We start from the raw sequence: 26072 nt of genomic DNA, 5'->3' as shown, positions 1-26072 counted from the left end.
ACTGTGATTGGACGGCTGGGTAAGAAGTGACAGTGATGAGCACTGCGTTTTATCCAAAGGTGAACACTTTTCAACTCTCGGCGACCTGTAAAAAACGCTGGGCGCTCGGTGCTTCATCGTGAAAAAAACACTCAGCGCCTCGTTACGCTCATGCGTTTAAAAAATGCGGCGCTCCCATTGAAAACAATTGAAAACATACGCCAGAGGCGTGGAAAAGCGCTTTGGTGGACACACGGCCTTAAAGGTGAAGTATTTAATTTCTGCGACACTAGAGGCAATTCGCGGAATTACACAAATAAAGCATGTTTATCCAACCTTATAAACACCACTTTCGTGTGTTGAACCTCCCACAACACAGATCACAAATAGAGTGGTGCAGGTCACTTTGTAGACTAACCGGCAGTTCACATTGTAAGACTGGAAAAACTAGAAGAACTGGAAGAGAGAGCTAACCTCAAAGGAAATTAACATTTGAACTCACTCTTGTGAAGTTAACATTACCATTTGAGACGAAAAGTCTCACCTTAGAATTGTAGCATATCTGTACTGTGTCAGGATGACTCATTCCATTTTACATGTGAAAATGCTTTTAACCCCTTTGACTCTTATCCGTAACTCTGGCCTGGCACCAGAAAGTCTGTAGTAGATTGCCTTTTTGGTACCTCTGCATTTCAGAAGACACACACACATATATGGACTTTTACATTAAACTCAGAATATGAGCCATTTTTAACAGTATAGACCATTTTGCAAGATGTAAACAACACTGGTCCAGAAGCACTTCCTGTTTCAGTTTTTTAACACTACATAAAATCTGGGATAAAATACAACCAACAGAACATATAAAACTGAATCGAAAAGTTAAACAAACATCTTTAAGATGTTTTCTTTACATGTAAAATAAAGAAAACAGTTACAATCTGAAACAGGAAGTGTTTCTGGACACTTGTTGTTTACATCTTGCAAAATGGTCTATATGATGCGTTCATGTACATGTTTTCTAGCTCATAATAGCCTAGTTATGACTTTTTAGTTGCATTAGTTGAACTCTAAATGCCTATAGGAATAAATCTCTGTTGTTGTATGTGCCAAACACATCTTTCTTAGTGTTGATGTAAACCTCTCGGTTTGCCGTAGATTGTGATAAAATGTATTTTACTGTGTTTTACCATCTCCTCAGTGAGACGGACCACGTTTCTGTTACTGCCATAAACAAAGCAAATTACGCCGTCCTGACAAGACAAAGAAACTTTCCCGCTCAAGGTTTGCTGAACGACTATTGGCCAGTTCACTCCAAAGAGGTGTGAACTCCACTGTCCTCAAAATGATGGAATGCCAGTTCCTCTCCCTCTTTCTTATTCATTTCTTGGACTCTCTTCAACATTTAGACCGTTGGCTACTTTTTTCCTTTATGGGTAATTTTAATCTATGTATACGATTACAGGACATATTCGTGAACAGTTATATATCCCCTTTATTTGAGCTAAGAATCACTACAGAATAGATCTCTTTCTCTCTCCCCTTACCCTTCTCCCTCATGCTGAGATCACCTAAAACTTGCCCAAAATCTATATAGTTAGTTTGTGAACAATTATCATACAGTTTTATACATGTTTGGCATCATTTGAAATGTCTCAGTTTGACTTAAATTTGTAAACCAAAAGGTAATAGAGTTTAAAAATATTTTGCACACAGAAGGGTGTGACTTTGAAGCAAATGTTTCACTGCTCTCAAAAGGTGTAACCTCTGAATGCAAATTTCCAATGTTAGCAAATATTTCCATGTGAAAGGGGTTTCTGTCTATATGAAATGCAGCAAAGGCCTCGGGGCAATTCTGTACCTCAAATCAGCTTATGAATGCTGAGAGTCGGGTTCGCTCACTTTCACTTTCGCACAAATACTATAGTCAAAAACTATAGTCAGCATCAAAGTCAAAGGGAAAACCAGCAGCATTTACTGCACAGACATCATTTTAAACTTATTTAGACTAATATCTTGTCCATGACCAGAATATGACCGTAGATGCTTGTGGCTGTTTAGAGCCAAAGAACATAAGACTCCATTGTCAGGCACAGTTTCAAGAAAAAAAGCTTTTCATGGAAAAACTGGGATTTAAAACTTCAACACAAACACTAAGAAACGGATTTGCCTTATGTGATTGGCCGTGACAGTCTTTAATAATGAAGAAAAAAACTTGGACTTGCACAATTTAACATTTAAAAGAAATGCAACGTATATGCATTTCAATTGCCTAAATTTAAATTCAAGACAAGCTCTTAGATGGTTTTATGATATTCTGTTTAGTAGTACTGATGCTAAGATGCTAGTATTTTCAAAGTATCAGGGTCTTTATATTAAAAATGTAATGCAACAAGATTTAAGAGATGCATTTTAATCTGATAGAAGTTATAAATATCCTACTTGATTTGTCAGTGCAGATAAATCTTCTATCGAAGGGCCCAGGGCTACCCGACTCCAGAGAACAATCAATGCAAAAGAAAAACACTTCAGCTCAAAAAGCAAAGCCTGGGAAGGTAATGCTAATCAATTAGCATTAAGAGTCACAATGAATGAATGCGAATACATACAGCAATCTGTCTACAGCTCAAATTTACACAGTTTTAAACGAGGGTCCGATCTTATTTCAGGTTGTACAAATGGGTTCTGTTTAGGCACACTCTGACAAATCTCATTACTCAAATACCCACACTCACTCCTGAATTAACCTAATTAGACATTTGCCAACATGTCAGTTAAATATTGTCCTAAATACCCTCATTTATAATCAAGGGTCTTGTTAAAGACCCCATGACATCACTTAACAAGCACAGTTTGCTCTGTTGTGTTGACATATTTCCTATTAAAACATGAAGTTTGGTCAGACCAAAATATATGGCAGTACAGCTTTGGGCGACCAGAGTTCGAGGTCCTTTCCCAATCCTGTTCCTCTACACTGTTCCATTCAATAAAGTCAAAAAAGGCTATAATGCCCTACAAAGCAAAAAGGCAGTAACTGCAGTTTTGGTAAAGCATTAATTATTAAAATTTTTATGACATTCAAGGCATCCTTTGTTATATGACAAAACATCTTATCTTAAATGCGTGTCGTTTTAGAGAAAAATGGTAGTCGTTTGTACAGTAACTGCAAAAAGCCCTGGCAAAAGTAATTTTTCTCAGTTCTGCACTCTGCGTAGTTACTGCCTTTTTGCTTTGTAGGGCAGTATATATATATATATATATATATATATATATATATATATATATATATATATATATATATATATATATATATATGAAAACACACACACACACACACAAAAAAAAAAAGTTTAGACAAAACTAATTACTAATTATTGTTAAATTAATTAAATGTTAATTCAAATTCATTACAAATGAATGAAATTGTGTTTTTTATTTTAAAATTTAAAATTCAAATACATTTGAATACAAAAAAATACATTAAAAAGTTAAAGGTCAGTAGGTTTTTTTCAATCTAAGAGTTTTAGTATCTGAGATTGTATGGCAAAGGATAAATACAGAAAAAACGCATCCCTGTATCCGAGAGACACTCCATGATGCGGCTTGAAGGAGATCAGCTCAGCGGATATGAGAGCCATGAATAGGGCAAGTGAGAGTCTGACATGTGTGAGTGAAAGGGGCTCATGTGTCATTGAGGTGAAGGCAGGCTGACGAAGCTGGAACCGTGATGAGCCTCAATTTATCTGCTGCTCACATCATCTGTAGCACACACTGACTGACAGGGGTCAATCTCACAGGTCAAAGAAGAGGAGTCAACAACAGCCAGTCACAGAGAGTATCTACACAGAGCATTAGACACATGACACAACCTCTGTGATTTCACAAAGACACCTTTGTGGTGTCACTCACACAAAAAGCAATTAAGTTTGCACTCAAGTCTGAGCCAAAACACTTGACTGTGGCTCTCCTGACAAGAAAGATTGCTAAACACACACTCAGCCACAAGAAAACAACATTTAAGTGTGCATATTTCTTTTGTCGTTTCTGAAAGAGTTCTCTACAGGTCAAAGCAAGTCTGAAAATAACACTCAGTGCAGGCAATTATCTGCAATGCTTTGAATCATGAAACAGACAAGTTTAATTCTTTAGAAAACTTTTTTTTCTAAGAGTAGAAACAATCATTCTCAGCATTAATGAAGCACTATAATGCTGCATGCTAAATTTCATGCTAATTTCTTTGGATGGCCCTACCCAGAGTGGATTCTCATTGGTCCAACTACACTACTGTTTAAACAACCGGTTGGTAAGATGTTTTTGAAAGAAGTCTCTTATGCTTACTAAGGCTGCATTTATTTAATCAAAAATACAGTAAAAACAGGAGTATTGCGAAACATTAATATAATATAAAATAACCATTTGCCCTTTTATAATACAATTTATTTCTGTGATCATTACTCCAGTCTTCAGTGTCACATGATCCTTCAGAAATCATTCTAATATGCTTATTTGATGCTCAAGAAACATTTATTATTAAAAATGTTGAAAACTTTTGGTGATTCTTTTCTAAATAAAAAACAAGAAATAGAAATCTTTTGTACTGTAACAAACAATGTAAAAATCTGCACTGTCACTTTGATCAACTTAATGTGTCCTTGCAGAAAAAAAAGTAATAATTTCTTGCAAAAACAAATTACTGAAATACTGAGCCAAGTGTAACTTCTAGACATGTATTTAAAAGATGAAAGAAACTGGAAACATCCATCACACTAAGAAAGTAAACAAAAATAATAATGTTTATTTATACCTTATTTATCTCTAAATCTTTTCTGAGTTGAGTAATATAAGAATGCTTTGTATGCTGTTGGTCCCTCTGTGCCACCAGCCTCGGTAATTCCCTATAATGCAATGTGGCAGTATGATACAATTCTTTAAAGTCCCTTTAGGGAAAGTCAGATCAGTCAGCAGTCATCTTGGTAATGTACCCAGGCAGTTATTTTTTATGTGGGCAATAATGTCAGTAGTATAGTGTTTAGAGTAAACAAACTCTCCCATGATCATTCAAGAGTAATGCTAATGTTTTATGCTAACTCTTCTCTAAGTCTAGACAAATTGCTATAGTAAGAAAACCCTTTACATCAATCAAGCTGATAAACTGCATTTACTTGAAATAGAATTTTTTTTGTAACATTAAAATGTCTTTACTGTCATATTTGATCAATTTAATGCATTCTTGCATAATAAATTTCTTCACATAAAAAAATACTGATCCCTAACTTTTGAACAGTAGTGTATATAACACAAATGCTGTGTGTTGTTGTGAACTTTTTTCTTCTAAAGTGTTTGAAAACTCAGAAGCGAAGACCAGGAGACTCAGGTGTAGCCTATCTTTTAGGCAGGATTCTTTATAGAGAAACACAAGCTGTTGGTAGCTGTATCGTCAAGTCTGCTTCGTCCAACAATCTTACCCAAGTCTGACTTAGCCAAAATAACTTGTGTTCATATACTTTACAAGGCAGAGGAGTTACAGTAAAGGTGGAGACACTCTGAAACAGAGCATGTAAATGAAGCACAGGATTCAGCTTGTTACCGGGAATTCATCAGCACAACAGTGTCATGTATAGATGGTAATCCAATCCTTCACGTTATCATAGAGCTTAATGGCCAGGCAGTCATAAAAACAAAAGATGATAGTCTCAGTGCTCTGATCAATTAAACTTACAATAGAGAGATCATGGCAGACAGGAACAGGGAGGTTTGTGACATAATTTACCTTAGTTACAAAATTCACACAAATAACTTTCCTCAGTTTATATTCTATAGTATTGAAAATCTAAACTAAACATTTTAATAAATTTGTAACACTACAGTGTCTTAACAAAAATATCTAATAAAAAAAAAAAACTAACAAACAAACTAACAGCCAAAAACATATTAAAACATATTAACATATGTTCTCCAATCCATGCCACTGTAACATCTGGACTTTAATTGAGGTTCTGTGCGGTGTAGCAAAGCGGGGGGCTCATTAAGAATGAATGCGAAATGTGTCTCATGAAAGACAGATGTGGAAACATGCAGGTTACCAGTTGCATTATACACTGCTTCAACCCATTCTTTAACTAATATTTTACTAATGTATGGGAGACACAACAGCTCATGTTGACAATGTGAATGAATTATAGCTCTAGATAAAGCTAATTTCATTTTGAACACCAAAAACAAAGTAACTAATTTGGAGATGCGACTCAAGAGACAATGTGATCTTGTTCGATTCTCTAATGGGGAATTATTCACCGTTCTTCACTTATAGATATGTATTTTGTAGATGCCACATTTGACCCCTCCAGTCACAGTAAGAATCATTGGTGCCACAACATTGCGCAGCTTCAGAGATGTAAATTGTCAAACAATTGGGATAATCTGCCACAGGTGAGAATGTCTTGGTTTGTGTTTTTATGTTTACTTTTTGACCATTCCAATATAGCGAATGACATGCGTATCGTGGCCCATTTAAACGGCAGCTAATAAGGAATCTATGTAAATAATTCTGTCTTCACTGACCAAATGTGAATGGCTGATCTAGAATTCGACTGGACTAAACTAGCAGGAAACACCCTGTATCTATTCATCTGCTTATTTACATGCACCATTCAATGTTGACCCAATTTCTGTGCCTATTACACATTCCAGAACATAATGAGTTAACTTAACGGTGCATGTTATTCCAAAGAAAAACCTCCAGCAATATATTTGTTTTGTTAAACATCCAGCATGGAAATAAGTCACAAAAGGAAATAAAATGGGTAGCAATGGGTTGCTTGAGTATGAAACATATCCTCAATTATCTGGATGGTAAGTTGCTTTGGATATAAGAGTCAGCTAAATGCAAATTTTGGAAAAGATAATGGAGGTGTAATGCTGACAAAGGCTAATTGAAGCACAGTCCATTTAGAAAGAAGATTTTGTTTCATCATGGCATTTTGCTGAAGACGCTAATCTTTTTTATTGCTATTTACCGCTATTTATTGCATAGGCCTCGACTGACTCGCTGGTGCAGGGACACTTATGAGCTGAAAAGCAGTTTTTCCAGTTTTCATCATTCTGATTATAAAGGCTTGTTATTTGGACCCCATTACGATCACAAGTACGCTAATGTTATATCAAGGATTGGTAGGTGCTAATTTAGAGGAAACACTAAACTGTTCAACCATGTCACATCGCAACAATCCACATCACAATAACAGAATGCCACAGTTTAGCATTTGTGTTCAGAATGAAAAAGGCCTACAAATCTACTTTATACACATTTACAGCTGTTTTAGTGCATACTTGAGATACATGTGAGGTACAATGTGAGGAAATACCTGTAATATACAGAATATATGATGGATATAAAAAAGAGAAAGAGAGTAGGGCACAGATGCAGTAGAGCCGAAGCCATCAGGTCATTACAAAGGGTAGAAAATAAGTCACACTTACCTCGAGCATCAAAAAACTCATCATCCGAGCTGTCAACAGATTCCTGTGCGATGTTCTGCATGCGCCAGTGAGAAGCGCTGTGCTTCCGCAGGGTCGCTAAGGGGAGAGAACATGAAAAAGATGTGATCAAACCAAAGGCCACAAGTTATGCATGCAATTATTGAGCATTGTGTGAATACATAATTAGACATGCATTATGTTAGTGTTATTTAATATTACGAAGTAAAGACGTCCAAAGGAATGGCGTGGCCATATTTATTTGAACCCGAATACACGGACGCACAAGATAACACGTCAGCAGCTTCTTGTCAACAGAACCGGAAGAGAATACAATGCTGAAGTCGTAGTTTGTGTTATTTTTGGACCAAAATGTATTTCCGATGCTTCAAAACATTCTAACTAAGCCACTGATGTCACATAGACTACTTTGATGATGTCTTTATTTCCTTTCTGGGCAAGGACAGTATATCGTACATACATTTTCAATGGAGGGAAAGAAAACTCTCGGACTATATCTAAAATAACCTAAACTGTGTTCTGAAGATGAACGGAGGTCTTACGGGCTTGGAACGACATGAGGGTGAGTCATTAATGACATCATTTTCATTTTTGGGTGAACTAACCCTTTAAATGCTTGAAATTACTAAGACAAATATAACTGTAAATATATACATAAACTTCTATTTTACTTATAGATTACTATTTTCAACAAATGAATAAACTTATGCTTAATACTTTAATTTATTTACATATATACATAAGCACGTGTGTGTGTGTGTGTGTGTGTGTGTATATATATATATATATATATATATATATATTAAGTGAATATATAAATTAGATTTGACAAATGAAAAATTCATTTGAGTTGAAGAGGACATAAATGTGGCAAATAGTATTGCAACGTTTATAGATAATTAGACTTAAAAGAATGATAGGCATTATGCTGTTGAAAAGCACATTGAGGTATATCATCCCTCATCTAGAAAATTACTCCACTCAAAGGCTGAAGAAGACATACACTAGTACTTGTCAACTCTGTTATGTTGGTATGTGATTTGACTTCTTTTTGTTGCTATTAAGATGACATTACAAAGCAAATGGCAAAGATCTGAATTATATTCTCGCTTAAACACAAGATGATTCAACCAAGCAGTTATGACAGCAACTATATTCCCCAACTTTGCACAACACATTAGTACAGACAGCATCTATATATATATATATATATATATATATATATATATTTATTATTAATCTCTCTTTATTGAACATGTTAAAAAAGACAACAGCAAAAACTAAATAAAAAAATTAAAATAAATAGTTAATCATCAACGTCAAAAAAAAAGAAAAAAAGATCATCTACAGATGGTCCAAACAACAATCATGTTCAAAGGGGGTAGGAAGAAGTTAGAATAACTTTTCTTGTCCTATCCCCACTTCAATAAATTCATATTCAACAAATTATTTCCAACTAATGACATGCTCACAAAGCACAGTCACAATAATCTGGGCCTTTTGGAACAACACGTTCTAATAATCATTGGACCCATGGGCTGTTTAAATCTAAAGTTAATAACTTTCTAATCTAATGACAGATAGCGGCATTACCAATCAAATTGCGAATCAGTGTAAGTCAAACGAAAGTTATCCTCTCCAAATCAAATTAAGTGGGCCATGATTTAATAATTATAGATCTGTGTCATTGTGAGAGAACATATAGCGAATAGCGATGGGGATTTTGGACGCTTTATAGCTCAGCAAATTGCCTCTTTACTCAAAGGCAAAGCATTCAAACATTTTGTATTATAAGTAATGTAAATCCAGTAATTCCCCCAGCCAGGCTTAGCAAGATCACAGCTACATTCATATGCCTTAAAATCAAAGCACACTGAAACAAACACGACAAAGAAAACCAACTGTATTCACTGAGAAAATTTCATTTATATTGATTCTGTTAGCAGATAAGCACTACAAATGAAGAAAAATACAAGCACAAGAGATCAATAATGGAGAGCTATTATCAGCAGGGCAACAGTAAATGACTTTGCCAATTTGGTTGGCATTACTCAAAAAGTGTCACCTAAGCTGTCAAGTTTTCTTACCCCTGCTGTCTTGTGTCTGAACCTCCACATGATCCTGCTCAACAATAACACCTCACCTTCCATTACTGGCGCTCGGTGTAGTGCCAAGGTTTTCATTCTCTTCCTGTGTCTGCTGAACATCACCATGCAGAAGTTAATGAGCTTTTCATCTCTCCCACAATGCCAGTAGGTCAAAAGTTGTGCACTATTAACACACACAACGCATTTGACAGCAGCTTCAACAGCAATCAGCCTTTTCATTCCTGGGGCCTTTGTCTGGACCCTACTGAGACCGTATCAACTTACAAATCTCGACAATGTCTATAGATAACAAATTGCTTACAATATCAAAGTGGCATTTTACTTTTTGTAGCATTTTAGCATTAAATATTTTTTTTTTATCATTTAAAACCAAACATTTCAATCTACTGCAATAACATTTTAAAATATTATGTCCAAATTAAAGGTGCATTGCGCAACTTTTCATGTTAAAAATAGCCGTTTTCTAACCCATACATGTTTAAACAATCGCCTGATGGGCTGAATGAGCCATTCTTTGATCACTGCGATCGCCTCTATAACCCTGTACAGTGAAATATATAAGAGGGATTCGGGCTCGAATCTGAGACTGGGCGTGACGTCATGCGCGTTCACGCTCGCCTGGCTATGTCTGGCAGGTTCGTGTAGCTATTCGCCGCCGTTCTCCGTATCAGAGAAGACAACTCGAGCGACACAACTCTAGTCAGCTTTCCACAAAAGTAGACGATGGATTCAAAGGGGCTGTTTACACCTGGTCACTTCATGTGTCTTCTGTGATCGGATAGCTATTCGATCGTAAAAAGACCAGGGTGTAAATGCCCTCCGAAACGCATTCGAGACGGATTTGAATTCGATCGCTCAAACCACTTGAGGACGTGGTCTGTGCCGTATTCCAGACGAAACTGGACAAGTGTAAATGCATCTGGTTGTTGAAACCAAGCTATATGTCATGATATTAGTCATATATGACGACGCGCATCACCTGAGCAGCTGAGCTGAGCCCCTTCATCAAGCGCCGCAATCTATCGCAAATCAAAGTGAATTAGTGAAAGTAAGTCGCAGACGCTTAACACTACCATCTTCATTAAAAGTAAAGAAATGAAATGATCTTACCAGGCCTGTTGCCGATCTCTCTTATTGCTGTCTTTGCTGATTTTGAAATTAGCCGATGATTAATAAAATCCAGCTCATATCTGTTGCTTTCGGTGACGTGCACTTCATTAAATCTGTATATGGCGCGGAAAGAGACCGGCTTTTTTTAGCTCATTACAAACCCCAACGCAAACTCCACGTGAGACAGAAAATAAAACTTCTGTCTGTCCAGTGCCAGGCGTCGGAATAAGACGAGAGTCAACATCGGGAAGCTTTCAACAAACGGAGAGATCTCCGGTCGTCTCTAGGGCTCAAACGGGTCATAGCCTATACAAAGTGATAACTGAACGTGTTTCCATAATAATTCAATCATAAGTGGATACAGTAAGCACAGGGAGATAGATGGAAACAAAAACCGAAGTTTTCTACTACCCCCGTTTCCCCCTCTCACACAAGTGTGTAATTTACTCGAATGCCTTTCCTTTCATATATTTTAAATGACTTGCAGATTTATTACTGTATTACCTCATTATGACTGTAACAAAAGATGTGTGCCGCACAGTGTGCGGCTGATGCTCCTTAGTTATGAACAGCTCGTGCAAACGTGCGTATGTGTGTGTGTGTGTGTGTTCCTCCATGAACGCGCACAGCTCTGGTTGCAGTTTCGCTTGTCGCCAGAGGGGGCGTAGTTCTGCAAAAACTCAGAGACTTGCGTTTAGCTCCTTTAAGCTTACACATTCTTGATCCAACTACATCAAAAAGATTATACATTTAAAAATTGGTCCTAAAATTCCGCTTTGCAATCATTCAGTAACCAATAAATACTGAACTAACTATCTTACATTGGTTTTGGTTAATCGTAGAGAGTCCAGAATTTTCTTTTAAATACTTTGATGGAGATTAAATGCTTTTTCCATTGGGACGCGGGAGGCAGGGGGGACTGTTTCATTAATGCAGTTTAAACATTGAGAAATGGCTTTTAAAGCTTGGAAAATAGATTTACAGAGGATATAAAGAGGTGCAGATTAGTTCGAATGAGGGAGTCCAGTGAGGACTGTCTTCAAAGACAGGAGGAGGATGGATTTAACCTCAGCTCCTGCACTAAAGTATCTCTAATTGAGTCTTTCCAGCATTCACATTTCACATTTCTAATCACATTCATCATCCATAATTCAACCTGGAAAGAAAGGGAAATGTTTACTTTTGTGGCAAAGGAAAACCGCATTAAAAAACATGAATGTTTTCAACCAGTAACATAGATGGTTATCATGATTTATTTCGCAAGCTATAATCAAAGTAATATTATAAACCACTGCATCGCTGAACCGAGATGAATTTCATTACAACTGGCACCGTTTGCCTGCATGGCTTTAGTCTAGCAAGTCTTGCAGGTGATGCTTTTGCACTAAAACAGCAAAAAAAAAATAAATCTGGCTGAGAAGAGGATTTACTTCAGCCATGAAATTGTAATGGTCTCATGAATAATACATTTAAAGAAAACCATATACAATAACAAATAATTTGGCCAGCTTCCTCAAGGTCAGGATATCATGTGCTGTTTAATTGTGTCATCATACAAGGGAATTAAAAAAATAATAATAATTAAATGCATTAAAAAAGTTTTCCTTTAAAAACTTTAAAATTGAGTTTGAACAAAAATTCAACTAAAAGCTCTTAAGGAAAGATGACTTTGTGGTCACATTTGTCTGAGGACAATATTTTAACTTTAACTTCCGACATCTTCAGACATGTTGAAAGGTAAAACTTCCGAAATCTCTGTGTAAACAATGAGTGATGTAAACACGCAAGCGATCACTTCCGGCGCATGCGCAGACCGAAGCACCCGTGCATTCAGATCAGTTGGACATGGCTGTGGTTACACAAGGTAAAAACGATATAAATACTGTTCGTTTTCTCACACAAACCGCTCGGTTCGTGTCCTAGGCCATCAATGTGTACTTACATTTACGAGTCATTAAATCATGTTTAATTTTGACTTCTCTGTGCATGCTCTTTGAGGTGAACTGAGGGAGGACCCCCTAAACCTGCATTATATGACTGATAGACAAGAACGGTTTGACCAAAAAATGTCAAAATTGACACCTACATCTTGGAGGCCCTTGAGGTAAGCTAAAACATATAAAAAAATAATTTTAAAGTGAACTATCCCTTTAACAACCTTTAAGATACTACGACACCTCTCACCATGCGTTGAATTGCACGCATTTTGCAACACGAACTGTAGGTAAGCAACAGTAATTTGTAGCTAGTTTGAACTACAGAACTTAAAGATCTCCCTCTTTTCATTTTTATTTTAATTTAATTTTTGCTGCAGATAAAATGGTTAAACTTCTGTTTTCCCGCAGGCACAGTGAGGGAAAAAACACTGAGTTTAGGGCAATCGGTTCGTAGCTTTGCTTCAACTGTGCGATATAGTCACGAGGAGCGACCAAAATTTCTGACATGCCAGAAATTCATCCGACCATCCGATTGTCGATGGATGCCTCTCGTTTCTCCCTGTACACTGCACAAACACTGCACGACAAACGACGCACGACAAAGCTGAAAATCGGTCCGACACGTAAAAAAGAGTCGCACGCACGAGTCAGAATTCGGCTCAAAATAGGACGAAAATCGCACAGTGTATGCCTGCCTTAATATAACTATATGTCTAATTTTAGAGTTTGTTATGAGTTCTGGGTTAGGGATAGTGATTCGGGTCGATATCTAGGTTGGAAGACAGAACAGTACAAAAATAACATTTTCTCCTGAGCACTCATGATACGACTCACTGAGAGCCTCGCTCTTAATCAAAAAACATAATAATTGCTAGAAACGATATGCTTTCCTCAACCTCCCTTTTGCACTTTTTCTTTCCTTTCCCGTTTCAGCCTCAACCTATCATCAGTGCACTCAAAAAGCTCATCCACCATTTCTACTAATTTGCTCATCCGCCTCATGTTAAAGCCCCAGCACTAGAGAAATATGCTGAGGTAAAGGCCATGACATCAGAAGGATTACATAGGCTCACCGCAGTGGTTTTAAAGTTGCTTGTGTATGTTTTTCTTTTTGTTGTTGTTGAAAGAAACAAGAAAATAAAGAAAGGCCATAATGGCATACTTGTGGGAAAGTAACATGATTTTGTGATTGCAATGTCTAGATGTTTGATTAGAGGGGCTGGCATGAATCATTTCCTTATGAAAATCAAAAAGCTGTTTTCAAGTGATGGTTAACATCAAACAGCTTTTTTATTTATGTAAAATGAGAAGTCACGGGTTGATTTCTCAGAGCATGCATGACATGATAAAAGGTGTACCTTGCAACATCAGTCACCTTGGATGAAAGTAACTGACAAATACATAAATGTGAATCAAATTATTTTATTAAACAGTAATATTGCATAATGTCATAAAAAATTATATTTTCATTATATTAATAAAAATTATAATATTATTAAAAACCGTTTTCAATTTCAACATACTTTGAAGCTATTTGTTCCAGTGATGGGAAAGCTTAATTTTCAGCATGATTATTCCAGCCTTCAGTGTCACATGATCCTTCAGAAATCATTATAATATACTGATTTGCTGTGAAAAAAATATTTTCAAGATTTGTTGTCACAAAATATTTTTTCTTTTGCCAAATCAACTTAAATAATTTATTTAGTTCAAACAACTTATTATTTTGAGTTTCTGATGATTAAATCAATCTCCTTCATTGTATAAACTCACTTTTTCCAGTTCAATCAACTTAAAATTTTAAGGCAACCAGGTTACTTAATTTTTTAAGTTAACCCAACAATATTTTTATACCTCGATATACCTTGATATAAATTTATCAATTTTATTATAAATTGATAAAAAAAATAATAAATTTTCTATGAATTTACCATCCGTCCAAATTATTTATTTTAAAGAAAATAAATGAGGTCAATTATAAAGGTAAGGTAAATTATCCCAGCCGTATATTCTGGAATTGATGTTATTCTTTTCCGTTGCACACTTGAACAATTAAACCTTAGAGACGTTTATACCTTTTTAGAGAGAAACAGTACAAAATAACACCAGTTCTCAATCAGTTGCATCAATTACCCAGAGGACTACTCTCATCTTTAAGCCTGCACTACCAAAAAAAGTGTGCGCTTACAGCATATGTGCTGTGCAGCTTGTAAACATCTCCGTTTGGCAGCCCAAAGCCGCACCGCACATGCTGTGAAACGCCACATATGCCACACAAAAAAAAAACCGCTAGTGTGACAAATAACTTTGCATTAAGAACCAGAACTGTGATACTGCAAGCCTAAAAGACCATGCACAAATGAAAAAGCTGATGCTGCAAGATGATGCAAATACAGACAAAGGAATTTTTTTTTCCAGGCAATTCAGGTTAAATCCCACTGCATGATCTTTCCCGTTCTTTACAATTGCTGCTCGTCACATCTTGGGTAAAAGCCAAGGGAGACTATGCAACATCTTAGGACTTTGTATATAATTTGACAATGCTGCTGACTGTCATTAGATGGCAAAATCATAGCCAAAATTGGATTATGTGCAGAGAAGAAGACCTTCCGACTAATTGGAAAGGGTTTGAAATTGGAAATTGGACATGCAGACAACAGCATGTAAAGGTAAGTAAAATCTTTCTCATCAAGGTCACATCATCACGAGGGGATTGTGAGTAAACTGCAGGGAACAGAGCCACTTGACTGGGTTACACAAGAGCCTCCTCCACCGCCTGCCAAAGCTCAGCTGAGGACTGAAACTCTCCCTGATGGACGTTAATTGTGCCTTTACATAACCCGGCTATGTATACAAACACAAAATCGAGACACTGTTAACAAGACAGTGCTGTCGTATCGCTTCCAATTTGTGATCAGTTTCTGTCACCTCATTTCTATTGAGTTGAGGCTGTTCAATAAAGCACATCTGCACACAGCGAAATTAAGTGTTTCTTTGACATGGTATTATGTGTAAATGTGCTTTCTGAAATGTAAAGATCAAATTATGAAGTCATCATTTTATTCCTTTTTTTATCATGTAGTTTTATTAAAAGAATGTGTCACCAACAACTCAATGGCATCAAAGGCATGCATAAATAAAAAAAATAGAGTTAAGAATGATAATTTGTTTTTGTTAACAGTACACCCTCCTTTGAACCACAACAATGGCAGGTTTTTACTGTACTGTTGAATGATGAATAAAAAAATTAGATTCTTTAATAATTTTTCTACTATTTATTAAATATATAACGCTTTCTTCTTGGTTACAAAAAATGTAATAAAGTACTTTTTTTAAATTATAAAGAATAAGTATACAACACTAATCCAAAAATAAACCAATAATTTACAATAGCGCTTTTCCGGAGCAATATCACAATTGGACCCCAAAATTAAAAAAAAAAAAAAATGCTTTGTTTACTTGAGTCATATATGGAGAAAAAAAAATTCCACTCAAACTTGTTATTTGTACATGAATAAGACTTTAATTTTTTTTAAAGAAAACTTGAAATTTTCTTTCTTATCTTTTCCCATTTAATCCTACTTTAATAAAAAAAAAAACATGCTATTACAATCCGCTCCCAAAAGCAACACTGTTTGATAATGAATTAAATGAAAAATAGATTAGAGCCCGACAGATAACGGATTTTGAAGGCCGATACCGATACAAATATTTTTGGGTTTTAAAATCCGATATTCCGATATATCGGCCGATATTTCATTTATTTATTTGAAACTGGACATGATAGTCACAAATTTTGTCATGTTTATTTGAGTTAAGAGAACTGATGGGGATGTTCTTTGAATTGTTATTCAAGCAATGTATGTATCGTGACCAACTCAGCGAGTGTTGCCAACAGGAACGGTGTAGAGTGCCCTCTGGTGGACAAACTATACAACTCCAACACTCATGACATGGTTCAAGCATGTTTCGTCCGTTTTTATGTTATTTTTGAAATACTCATTTATCTGCCATTATAACTGCCGATACCGATAGTTTGGAAAATGCCTAATATCGGCCGATAATATCAGTCTGCCGATATATCGGTCTGGCTCTAAAAGAGATTTATTTCTTTCATTTTATTAAAGCTGCAGTCCGGCATTTTCCCTCTATGTCGCCATCTCTGTTCAAAATCTGCAATTGCAGTCATTCGCAGAATTATTAACTTTACGTGAGTTGTACTTCAACACCCTCGACACGGCACAGCATGGATGGACACAATGTTTGAGGAGATTGTGAGGCAGTGTCAGTCACAACTCCGGTGTGGATACTGGCATTCAGAATGACAGATTATTCGCAAGTAGGACCAACATAATTTTCACCGGAAAATGTCATCTGAACTAGTAAGAAACATCCACTTTTGTTCTGGTTCTGACATTGCAGCAAATTGTGCTGATTAAATCCAACAATCGCTTATAAGTTATCATATCACACAAAACCATACAAATTATACTTTGCTCTCAAATTGTTAATGTTAACAATGTAAGCGAGCATTGTGTGACTACATGTAATGTCCTTTCGATATGTATCCTTGTTTTGTCATGGGTCCGGTTGCAGTCTATTTTTTTCTGTTGCCACTCCGAAGTCCGAACAAAGCCTTTTGCATTTTACAGCAGGCGAATCTGTTGTCACTGGTGATTGTCGTTTGAACCTTTCTGGATCCGCCCTCAAATTTATAATTTGAATTATATCAAGTTCTGTGAGAAAAGGCTATAAATCTCCACCTCCAGCATCCTCACGCAATATAGTTTATACTAGCCGAGACTCCTTCTTTATGTGTACAGGTGTGACGTAATGACGCAAAGACCTGCTCGAATCTCCCACGGAAATCCACTAGTACCACTGGAATTAAAAACATTTTTACAAACTTACCGTTTTGGATCGAGCTAACTAAGGCAAGCAGATACACTGGCTGGTAATGTATTTTCTCAAATATGTATATTGGATCATTTTTAACCCCCAAAAAGCTACAGACTGCAGCTTTAAAGCAGATGTTTTAGAAGAACCATCTGTCTACTACATCCAAACTCTATAGAACATCAACTATAGATGTTAGTTACAACATCTATAGTTAAATTATGATATATAGTTCTATCTCATTTTAAACCTATAGCCCCTGGTTAATGAATCCAATCTACAGTAAACTAGTCGTCTCACATCTTATAAAATCATTGCATCAACACAACAATGAAAAAATAGAGACCTAAATTGCCAGTAAACACACAAAAGCCAGACTGCAGTACTATAGACGATCATGAAAGGCTGTCACTCTCTTTTTCTCACAGGACCACAGGGTAGCAGTGAGTCTGTCACTGCCTCTCGTGCAAGGCTATTTTTAGTACCGTGCTCAACCTAATCATTGTGCACGTTCGCTAGAACACAATTACTATGAAGGAAATTTGAATCTGCCCTAAACTGTTGCGCTAATAATGAGGTATCAGGTACCTAAGCGCTGCGTTTTATTAGAAAAATGGGATTTTGTTTTTCTCATTTCAGCAAGGGAAACAATTTTTGCAGATATCAGGCAGGTTTGAGGTTTCTACTTGTTGATACACATGTTCCAGAAGGCCTAGAATCTTTTGACTGACACACCCAAGACAAACCTGCCATCACTTGCCAATGCCACAGTTTCACAACTTCCAATGAAGAGAACGTGCACACCATGCCAAAAATCTAACCTTTCGCTGAAGGGGAGCTAGGGGGATCACATTATGAAATACATGCTTTTCTCCAAAACATGTTGGTCCTAATCTTTGTCACTCACCAAGATAACAACTTTGTAGTAGTTGCATCAGCACTCTGAGACCGTGCTGCATTCCGGATATATTCAGCCCAGGAGAAAATTCTTGGGGTGCCAATAATTGTGACCATGATGTTTTGGGGGGAAAACATTTATCTAATAATGTTTTAATGAAAGATCAAAAGGATAAATGATACAGATTCATTTTTACAGCCATCTTAGAGCCAGACTGATTTATCGGCCGGCCGATATTAGGCATTTTCCAAAATATCGGTATCGGCAGTTTTAATGGCCGATAAATGAATATTTCAAAAATAAAATAAAAAGGGACGAAACACATTTCAATCATCTCTCCTTGGCCTGTTATATTGAAAATGTATGTTATACTATTTGCAGTATGATGATATCTATTGCTAAATTATGGCTCATCAATAGACTAGCAAACCACAAAGCTATAGCTAATGCCACTATCATCAGTGGAAGACCGCTAACGTTAATATTAATGAGCTTGGAAACCACAATGAACTTTTTCTGCCTAAATAAAGTAATGATTACTGTATTTATAACTAGCATATCTGTAGTTACAGTCCCTGCATTGTAAAATGTAAGTTAGTTCACGAGGACTGAACATAGAAAAAGTATCAAACGTATCTTGTGCATAAATGTTCGCTTTTCTTTTACACGTGTGAAATCCAACGACGCCAAGTTTGCGTTGCAGATTGTCGTTCTGTAATGGATTTAGAATCTCTAAATTGTAGGTATTAGGAGCCAGGCAGCAACTGATGATTGAAAATGGTTTGATGTAGCTTGATGGAAAGAATTTAAAAAGTGCAGGTAAAGGGATAAGCAAGCTGACATTGTAATTATAAGGTAGCTTATAAGGCAATGGGACTAATTATTATTTTATTTATCAGAACTTTAATATATATTGATGTTCCTCTGTTCTGTTGTGACAATAAAAGAAACAAGTTTCTTTTTAAAATGCTTTATCATATTATTTTAGTTAAAACTCATAAATAACTACAAATAACTATGTTAGGGAAATATGTTAATGTTTTGTTGCGTGTTTCTGGAAAAAAAAAATATAATTTTTAAATATCGGAATATCGGATTTTAAAACCAAAAAAATATTTATCGGTATCGGCCTTCAAAATCCTTTATCGGTCGAGCTCTATATTGGTGGTAGTTGAATGTAGTTGTTTGGGATGTCCCGAGTTCTCGTGATATTAAAACTTAACGATATTTCTCATCAAGGTGACATTTTTATTTTGAGTAGTTTGTTGCATTATATTGTTCTGTCTATAACTGCATTTGATGATTGATAATCAGAAAGTAGAATCTGGTTATTCATTAAAAGATGATTAAAAATATTCCAAATGTACATGTCCTGCATAGTTTTGTATTTTGTGACTTTCAGTCAATTAAAAGACTATTTTTCCAGTCATATATTTCATCATTGAAGATTTATTAAAAATAGTGTTAAAATAATGTCTGTCTCGTCTCATTCTCGGGAACCCAATATCATGCATCGTCTTGTGAGCTAAGTGTATTTTAGTAATTGTAGCAAAGTATAGTAAAGCATATAGTAGAATGTAGTACAGAATGACAACCCTATATCAGCCCCTTGCTAAGAGCTGCATCTAAAAAATCTGAACAGTAAAGGATATTAGAGAGATATAAACTAAAATTTTAATAAAATTGTATCCACTAATCTACAAGATCCTGGATGATCTGTTATGCTTTTCACGGTTACATAAATTCACCAGTTTTCATCAAGTATAAACGCCCTTGATGTATTTAACGGGAATAACAGTCATTTCGCACTATACTGCGTGGGCCCAGCAAGTGTTGAATTTTTGGGTGTGGATAAAAATAGAATTTCATTTTCTCAGTGACAAAAAAAAAAAAAACAAGACAAACAAAATAAACGTGAAACTGCAGTACATGCTGTTTGCTGAGAGATAATACTAGATCATTTGGGTCTCGTGGTCTGAAAGCCAAAGATCTAGAAACTGCTATTGACTGAAATGCCATTACACAGATATAGTGTCACAATGCTTCAATAACCAAAAACCCAATATAAAAGCGGGTTCAACGGGAAACAAAATGGGGGAAAAAAACAAATGGAAGCAAAATGTTTCTCATTTGAATGTACATCACAAGACGCCACAGAAAAACTCAGACTGAGGTGCTTGATAATTGGTTTGGCAAAAACAAACCAACTTTGCCTTTCAATCTTGGTGCTATACAATCAGTATTCCCTGTTTTTATTGTCAACCAAAGTCAAGCCAAATTAATTTTTGAGAACAGACACAGAAAAACTACTTGCTTATCTGCCACTAAAAGGTCACTTCCTGAGTGGTCACGATGATATATACACTATCACTGGAGCACTATGACCCCCATATGATGCAACATCACATTAAAGCTTTACTCAAGAAACAATGTGAAGAAACATCTACCGGTTATATTCGAGACCTGAATTCCTAGTAGCGATGAGTTCTTAGATCTCTTTTTCCAAGAAAGGCAACATGGTTGGATGGTTGGATGGTTTGTGCACACACTGAAATGAATTTTGTACAGAGGGAAATCGAACCCTTTTGAAGCTTTGAGATCATGCAGAGCTAGACTTAAAGACAAACATGACATGATGGTTTGACTCACTGAAACCGCTTTTGATGCATACTGGGGCTCTTTTGCTGAGGGAATATCACTGTTATTTTTAAATAATAGAATAAAATGCTATTGCTAATAATTTATTTGTGGTCTGTATCCTGGCTGATAGTGAAAGAGCATCAACTATAAAATATATAACGGTACGGAATAATGTTGGAAAAGGTCCAACCTCCAAACGTTCTCCCTCCATTGAAAATGTATGAAATAAAGACATCATCAACGTAGTCCATGTGACATCAGTGGGTTAGTGACCGTATACCGTACATACATTTTCAATAGAGGGACAGAAAACGGAGAAAATGGAGGTCTTACGGGCTTGGAACGACATGAGGGTGAGAGTCATTAATGACATCATTTTCATTTTTGGGTGAAATAACTAACCCTTTAAGGCATGCCATGAAGAATCCTTGCTATTTATGAAGCCAACCAAATAGTGCCAAGTGTTTGCTGATTGGCTACCAGTTCTGACAAATGTAAAATAACTAATTTTACTCCAGTGAGGAATTTCTGCTTGTTCAAATACAGTGAGCACTTTGATGCAATGGCATTGGCAAAGATGTAGTCGACTTGCACCAGCCGTCACTGCCAACAACACTGATTCAGTAACTAGAATCTTGAAACATTGTGATACATTATTTTGTAACCAAACCAAAGGAATCTGTAAAATAACATCCCCATTTACAAAACCAAATATAACTTGACTACCTATATGACAGAGAGAGGAGAACTTCTTGGCTGATTTAGAAACATGCCCGAGGAGTAATAAAATGCTTATGGCAGCTTATTAGCAGTCTAGTCATTCCCGCTATCCAACTTAAAATGGAAACTCTTCTACTTAAATGAAATACAACATGGATGGCAGGCTGTCACATCAATATCTCAGAGATTCAATAAAAAAAAAAAAAAAAAAAAAAAATACAAAAAAAACATATGACACATGCTATGAGCTTGACATCATGCTACGAGTGACAGGACTCGAGGCTACTGACGTTCTCTCCACTGGTTTCCTGATCAGTAGAGACTGATCAATGATCTACATAATACTGTTCGTATTACAAATACTCACAAATACTGTTCGTTTTCTCACACAAACAGCTCGTTTCATGTCTTAGGCCATCATTGTGTACATTTACGAGTCATTAAGTCATGTTTAATTTGGACTTCTCTGTGTATGCTATTTGAGGTGGTGACCATATACCTCCATTATATGACTGACAGACAAGAATGGTTTGACCTAAAAATATCAAAATTGAAACTACTGCCGAAACAAAGACACCTACATCTTGGATGCCTTTGAGGTAAGCTAAAACATACCAAAAATTCAATTCAAAGTGAGGTAAGCTAAAACATACCAAAAATTCAATTCAAAGTGAACTATCCATTTAAGCTAGGTTGCTTTGGGGGAAAAAATAAGTATTTATAAACAATACAATTATTAGATTCCTCAAAACAAATCTCTGCTTGCATATACCTCAGCAGTCAATGTGAATAACATAATCAATAAACTTATAGAAATGCAAAGCACCACATGACCTGACATTTACAATCATAAAATGCAAAGGGTAAGTTTCTTCCAGATCAATAATTGCTCTGACATGCTGGACAGAATGTGCTGCCATTGGATGTGTATGTTGAGAAGTTCAGTGCAACAGTGTTTTTTTAAATGACCCTGATTAAAGCATATTGGTGTAGGGAAATATGGATCATCACTGTCCAGCTGGGCTCTTATAATGTCAAAGATTGATCAAACGTCCAGTCATATTCTACCAACGTCTGGAAGAAACAAACATTCAGATGAGATTTATAGATAGAATTATTAATCACACTATATTGTCAAGAAACCTGAAGAAAAAAAAAAGTGAAAAATTAAAAAAAAAAAAAGTCTGGAGACACATTTCCTTGTAAGCCTATTGCTTGTAAGTTCATAACACTATTTTACGACACTATTCATAACCTAAATATATTATTTGCTCTATCTACTGGGGATCCATAAAGATACTGCAGGGGTCTGTAAACTGAAATACAAAACAAAGAAACTTGATGTTTGTTAAAGCATAGACCCCGCCCTGAGCGTTAATCTCCTCGCAAGAGCATTTAACAGTATCATTCAAGAAAGAAATGTTTTTTTTTAATTATAGTTACTAAAGTTGTTCAATTAAGAGCAGCAGTGAGTTATTTTCTGTTTTTCTTTTGTTGTTTGATTCATATTTACTTTATACTTTATATTACCGGTACGCTCCTTTTACTTTAATACACAGATCTAATATACACATGGGATTTCTTTACTTGCTATTTACATTTACAGACATAGTTCTTTGTATGTTTTTGACAAAACCTTCAATGTATTTGAAAGTTTAAGCGCAATAAGATGTGAAAGAGAACTTAGTTTAATACTCTAGAGCACACTGTGCTTCAGATATGTGCGTTTATAAAACCATATATCAGAAGTTTAGACTTATATAGCTTTAAAATGCATGCAGACAATAAACTATTATGAAGAACTGCAATGTCACGTGAGCGTGATGGTCGTGACCGCAATAGATATAATCAAAACAAAACATATGTTTTAGTTTTTGGCAGACTAGCAATCTGTAATCCTTCCTCTTCTGGAAAGTGGGGTGGGAGCAACATCTTATTTGCATTTAAAGATACATGCAGAACAACAGCATATTTTTCCTTCCACTCAAAAATGAATTCACAGACACATTCGGGGAACCTGAGACTTATATTACATCTTGTAAAAAGGGGCATAACGTGTCCCCTTTAATATCAGATCTACTGATAAGTCAGTATGTCTTGTTGTAACATAATAACACCTCTGTGTCTTTAACATGAAACAGTGTTGCTCACAGGTAAATAACTTTTGCTTGAATAAAAAGTTCATTTTAAAGCTATTCATTTTCAAGTCAGAAAAAAACAGCATTTTAAGCTTAACTTAATTCTTTATCAATATAATGACAACTCTATTAGCCTATTGCTAATAATAATATGTAAATGAATGTTATTTAATAATTTATGGCGTTGTTATTATTATGGAAAAGAGCAACCAAAACCTAATTAGAACAGTGATATTAGTAGGGTTATATCAGTCGTGAAAATATAAATCGTTTTCTAAAAGTTATTATTCAGTGTTACATATAAAACCTATATATAATCTATATCGTATTAGGGCTCCCTGGATTGCCTGAAAGTCTGGGTAAGGGTCCCTGGATTAGATATGGATGGCAACCCCCTACAAATATTCTACATTTCAGAAAAAGGCAAATTTGTTGAGAGAACATGCTAAATAGGAAAATAGGAAAAAGCCAACGTTTGGACTGGTTCTCAAAACCATAAGCAGTGGAATGAGCCAATGACGCCCAAAAAAAACGCTGTCTAGGTAGGCAGGAGCTCACAAGATTTTGAGACACAACCCTCGATCATCTCACGCATTCCAACAGAGATTGACGCGGAAAGTGAAGAGAGCAAACTGACTGTCCACTCTTTCTGCTTTAATACCTCAGCTGCACGTCAATCCCGTAGATGTCACATCACACACATGAAACACACAGACATCTCTCACCTTTCCCTCTGGTCTCCTTAGCCATCCTGCGTCTTTGCAGTTAGTTTGGACAGTACGCACGTCTCTTCCCTCTGTCCTTGTCTGCGCGCGGAACAAGCGATTTAAAGTCTATGCGCGTCTCATGTTTTAAGATGCAGTGGAAATGACATGTGAAGGTGAGAGTATCCATTAACGCTGAGAGAAATCCTTTTGTTGAAGTAAACGCGGAGTTGGGGCTGTTTGCATGTGTGCAGACTTTGCTGTTGCCCTCCTCTCCTCCTGTTGAGTTCGAGGTGTGATGTTCGACTGCCTCCAGTGGATCCGCGCGAACTGCAGTCCACTTGGAAACCGCCAAGCGCATTAATGCAGGCTTCAGACCAACCGCCTTCATATATTAGGTAGTTATTTATTCATGTACGTATTTAGATAAAAAAAAATAATAATATTAGTCTAGCGCATCCTTAAGGACAGTGATGTAGTGGATGTAGAAGTGGGTATACTCTTAATTTATGCCCCCAATATTTTTTTAAGCATCCCAGCAAAGGATGAATGCTCTGTGTGTTATAAACAGTGACATGTAAGACTACTTGTCTTGCATTAGTATTCAATATGCAAGACTATAGAAAAGAGTAGCTATACTGAATACAATAGAAAACATAGAATCAGTAGTATTCTTGCATATCAGGACCCCTCATATGGTTTTCTAAATACCCAGGTGCCAGGTCCCATAAATTATATTGTTAGGGGGGTTCGGGGGCAAAAAATCTGAGAAAAAACTTTTTGCTGAATATACAGTTTATTACACTTAGTTATGTATGTGTTAAAAAATTTAGTTAGAAGTTGTGTATGTTGTTGCAGGTTGTTGTTTTTAGCATCTGCAAGTGAGTAAGATGACAGAATCTGTCATAACAATTGAATGGCTCAAAACTCCTCTGAGATCATTGTTAAAATTGTTGTAAAACGAAACCACAGGGAAACTCTCAACAAGGGCCTTGCAACATTGACAGGGAGTTACCTTAAAAATCCCCTAAGTGCTTCAAAATTTGGCCTACAGTAGAACTTTCACTCAGCCGATACAAACAGTTGCATAGCTGAGGGACCACAGGTGCTGTCCATGCCTGCCAGCAAACTGAGTAAATGGATTGTGAAATCATAAGTGCAAAAGGGAGTGTGCAGTAGAAAACAGCAGTAAATATCTTCACCCTGCCAATGGCACTAATATCTCTGTTGTCCTATAGTAAGATGACTGTGCAAAATGTTAGCTTGTTCATAAATCATGATGTTGCGATTCCTCAGGCCTTTAAATAACCACCTCGGTCACAGTACATCTATCATCAGATCGTCTGATTAATGTTAAGGTGTAATGGCTATAAAATATGAGTCTTGTGCTAGCTGTCAAACAGTAATTGAATGAAAAAACCAAGGCCAAGTGTGGTCCATTTTCC

The 26072-nt window shown here is 36.1% G+C and overlaps 1 protein-coding gene across 3 annotated transcripts in view; it reads right to left on the bottom strand.

Moving 5' to 3' along the window:
- Positions 1-24933, bottom strand: part of pitpnm3 (PITPNM family member 3) — an 80659-nt gene extending 55726 nt beyond the window's left edge. For all 3 annotated transcript variants that reach the window (XM_039671157.2, XM_039671158.2, XM_039671159.2), the window contains exons 1-2: positions 24649-24933; positions 7459-7554 (exon numbers count right to left, since the gene is read on the bottom strand). In XM_039671157.2, coding sequence (XP_039527091.1) covers positions 7459-7554; positions 24649-24673 — 121 coding nt within the window. In that variant the 5' untranslated portion in view covers positions 24674-24933. The remainder of the gene's footprint in view (positions 1-7458; positions 7555-24648) is intronic.
- Between the last annotated feature and the right edge of the window lie 1139 nt (positions 24934-26072).

This window comes from Pimephales promelas, chromosome 16 (assembly GCF_988280905.1).
Source record: "Pimephales promelas chromosome 16, fPimPro1.hap1.1, whole genome shotgun sequence".
NCBI classification, from domain to species: domain Eukaryota; kingdom Metazoa; phylum Chordata; class Actinopteri; order Cypriniformes; family Leuciscidae; genus Pimephales; species Pimephales promelas.
The sequence above is the reverse complement of the archived record's forward strand: the minus strand, read 5'-3'. Positions and strand labels throughout refer to the sequence as shown.